The following is a 3,377-nucleotide window of genomic DNA, read 5'->3' as shown; positions in this document are numbered from 1 at the left end:
GGCTCGGTGCTGCCCACGGCTTCAGGCACCCACGGGGTCGGGGAAGGGGTGACGAGGACGCCTTGCCGACAGGGGAAGCTGCTGGGCGTTTACACTGGGGAGGGAGAGGGGCAAAGGGCTTTTCTTTCATCATCCTGGTGGCAAATCACTTATCTCGCCTCCAGCCAACGCCTGGGAGTGACTCCAGGCTCCTGGGCACCAATGACGGAGAGCCACATGGGAGGGCAGGGCAATAAAAGGCGGGTGGCCAGCAGGCTGCACACCAGGCCAGGCCAGAGGAGGAGCTGTGTTCTGTCCACGGTAAGTCCTGTGGCAAGCCCACCTGGCGCTCTCCAGGCCCTGGGGCCGCCCCAGACCCCCCAATGGGCTTGCGAGGGTCGCTTGTTTCTGGAAACTCTCAGAACCCAGCAAGGAGTCTGGACACTGGCCCTTGCCCAGCGCTCTGGATGCCACTCCAGCTCCAGACGCCACTTCGGCCCTGTCCGGTGCTCTCTCCTTGCATTTTCGCGCCACTCTTCCAGACACAGCTCGCTCTCTAGCCCACGTCCCCCAGGGGCGGTCGGAAGCCTCTGAAGTTCTGCCCATTGGAGGAAAGGGTTTTCCAGAACAGAACGTGTCATTAACGTGAGTGCAGGCAGGCCCTTCACAGCGATTCGTCTCTGCCTGCCTGCAGGCTTACGTAGGCACTCATTTCTCAAGCCTTGACTGGGCACCTGGGATGCCAGACGCTGCCACCAGCACGCCCGGCCTAGCCTGGCATGGCTCACTTCACAGAGACCTCCGCTCCCCATGGGCACACAGGGGCTCTTAGCCAGGCCTGGCACACAGCACAGGACAGGGCCACTCCCTGTCGGCAGGTGTCCCCAGCACCACCCCTCCCCCCACCCAGTTTCCAGACCCTCACCTCGCCCTGAGGAGGAGCAGGACCTGCCCCAGACCCGAGGACTCCTGGAGCAGCTGACAAAGCTCCCGCTCCTTTCGCCTCAGCCTCCTCTCCTTTGCCCCAGCTCTTCCCTGTCTGTCCCACCTGCTCTCAAACAATAGGGCCTCCAGGAAGGCGAGTGGCCACTTCTGTGCCGTAAGCAAACTGTTTACCTTCCTGTGAGCCGCCTGCAGGAGGCTCACTGCGTGGTTCCAGGATCCGTGTTCTGGAGCCTCAGTGTCTTCATCCTGCAGTGGCAGCAATGACGGCAGCTCCTTGGAGGGTGGCTCGGAGCTTTAGATGAGCCCTGTGCCAGGGATGAGGACGCGTCCTGGTTGGCACTGTGCGAGCTCCCTCCAGCCTCGCACCCCTGACCGCACTGGCCTTCCCCTCCCAGCTGCACGGAGAGTCGGAGCCGCTGAGTGAGCTGCAGCCTGGGTTTGTGGAGAGGATGCTGGGCTTCCCGGTCCTGTGGCTGATCTCAGCCGCCTGCGCTCTGGCCTTGGCCTCTACAGAGCAGCCAGGTGAGTGCTCTGCTCGCCTGCGTCCCAACTGCCCCCCCCCGCCCCGCCACACACACACCTGGGAGTGAGCAGGGCTGTGCAGCGAAGGCAGCTGTGGCCCAATGAGAGGAGCAGGGGCCTTGGAAGCTGGAAGTCAAGGGACCAAGGAGAGAAGAGCCAGAATCAAGTAACTGTCCCTCAAAGAGCCGAATCAGAAGTCCCCCTGCCAGTTAACATAGAGTGGGAGAGTGGGAGCCAGTTAGCATAGCTCCCATGTCAGGTGTGGGGAGATGGGGACTGGGTGTGTGAGGGCGGGAGCCCCGACGCTCTGGGCCTGGCTGTGGCCTTCGCCGGCCTCTGACCCGTGTGCCCACCTATGCATCGAGGGTTTAGTGACCCCTGTGGTTCATGAAACCCACGGATTATGCATCTTAGACGCCACAGGAAAGGTCCCAGGGTCACACTCGGTGAAAATTTCTGCAGGAGTCACCTGTGCAGGGCGGGGGGTGGGGGGGGGCGGGGGGGACTCAGTCCAAGGCCTCCCTTGGGAAAACCCAGTGTGCACAGGAACTACTCCAGGAACAAGTGCAGAGCCCTTCCCTTAAAACAAGCACAGGCACCCCAGGCTTGAAATCCCCCAAACTCCCCGTGCACGCAGTTCATCCCTCGGGCGCTCGCACTCTCCCCCGTCACAGCTGGAGGGGCTGGCACCCCGTCCGCAGCCAGGCGCCACCTGAACCCTCTAACAGCCCTTTAGGGCTTGACCTCCCATGTTGGGCACACATACCCCAAGGGCACTGCAGGTCCTGGGGGTGCATGGCAAGCTCTTACGGAGTTTTTGGTGGCTCTATGTTTCCATATGTATTAAACAGATATAACTAGTACTAGTACATCATGCTTGTGGTATAATAGGTATTACTCCTTGGGATGAAATGAATTTGTAAGAAAATCATTGGAAAAAGCATATGAAGTAAACAATAGGACAGAGGGACACAGGTGTGTGTAGGGGGGGGAGGGAGGGGTTGGGAACCACTAGCCCACAGGTGTTGTTTGGCAAATGAGTCTCAGAAGAATTGGGCCACCGGCCAAGGTCACAGCCATCCAGCCATCAGGTATGGAGTGGCTTTAACCCCAGACTGACCAGCGGTGGTCCCCTCCCCCTCCCCCTCTCTTCACACTCACTGCCCCTGAGTCGGTGAAAACCGGGAGGCTTTGTTCCATCTGTGGTTCAGAGCGGGGGTGGGGGGTGTAACTTTGCCCTCAGGGACATTGGCAAGGACTGGAGACAACTCGGGGAGGGGAGGAGGTGCCGTGGCATTGGGGGAAAGAGCGCAGGGAGGCCTCTAAGCACCCCACGTGCAGGACGCCCGAGTGTCAGGATGAGGCACCTTGTGTCAGACCTGTGTCTGCTGATGAGGGACCAGGCTCTGTGGTATGTCAGGGAGGAAAGTGAGTGGGAGAAAAAGTGCACAGCATTGAGCCCGTGAAACGCGCAGGAAGGGTCTACAACAGGCGAGGTTACTTCTGAGGGTGGTGAGCTTCTCACTTTAACGGCACGGAGTGTTTCCAACGTCTGCACAGAGGAAGGCACGCTGGTCAGACAGGACCACAGCGTGGGGCCGAACGCGGAGCACCACCCCCCAGCCGGGCCACCCAGCTCAACGTGCGGGCAGAGAGCCGATGCTCTTTTTAAAAATATATGTACTTTTACTGACTTCAGAGGGAGACAGGAACATCAATGATGCGAGAGAATCATTGATCGGCTGCTCCTGCACGTCCCCCACTGGGGATCAAGCCTGCAACCTGGGCATGTGCCCTGACCAGGAATCGAACCGTGACCTCCTGGTTCATAGGTCGAGGCTCAACCACTGAGCCATGCTGGCTGGGCCGGAGCTTCTTATTTTTAATTCTTTTTATTGTAATGTTGACATTATTGCAGGGTCCCCTCCACC

At 59.7% G+C, this 3,377-nt stretch overlaps 1 protein-coding gene across 1 annotated transcript in view; it reads left to right on the top strand.

The window, feature by feature from the left end:
- The first annotated feature begins 201 nt into the window (after positions 1–201).
- Positions 202–3,377, top strand: part of LOC102443045 (pancreatic secretory granule membrane major glycoprotein GP2) — a 12,904-nt gene continuing 9,728 nt past the window's right edge. Inside the window, exons 1-2 of the mRNA XM_014445479.1 lie at positions 202–300; positions 1,320–1,446. Of these exons, the coding sequence (XP_014300965.1) occupies positions 202–300; positions 1,320–1,446 (226 nt within the window). The remainder of the gene's footprint in view (positions 301–1,319; positions 1,447–3,377) is intronic.

This window comes from Myotis lucifugus, unplaced genomic scaffold (genome assembly GCF_000147115.1).
Source record: "Myotis lucifugus unplaced genomic scaffold, Myoluc2.0 scaffold_458, whole genome shotgun sequence".
In the NCBI taxonomy this organism is placed as follows: domain Eukaryota; kingdom Metazoa; phylum Chordata; class Mammalia; order Chiroptera; family Vespertilionidae; genus Myotis; species Myotis lucifugus.
The sequence above is the reverse complement of the archived record's forward strand: the minus strand, read 5'-3'. Positions and strand labels throughout refer to the sequence as shown.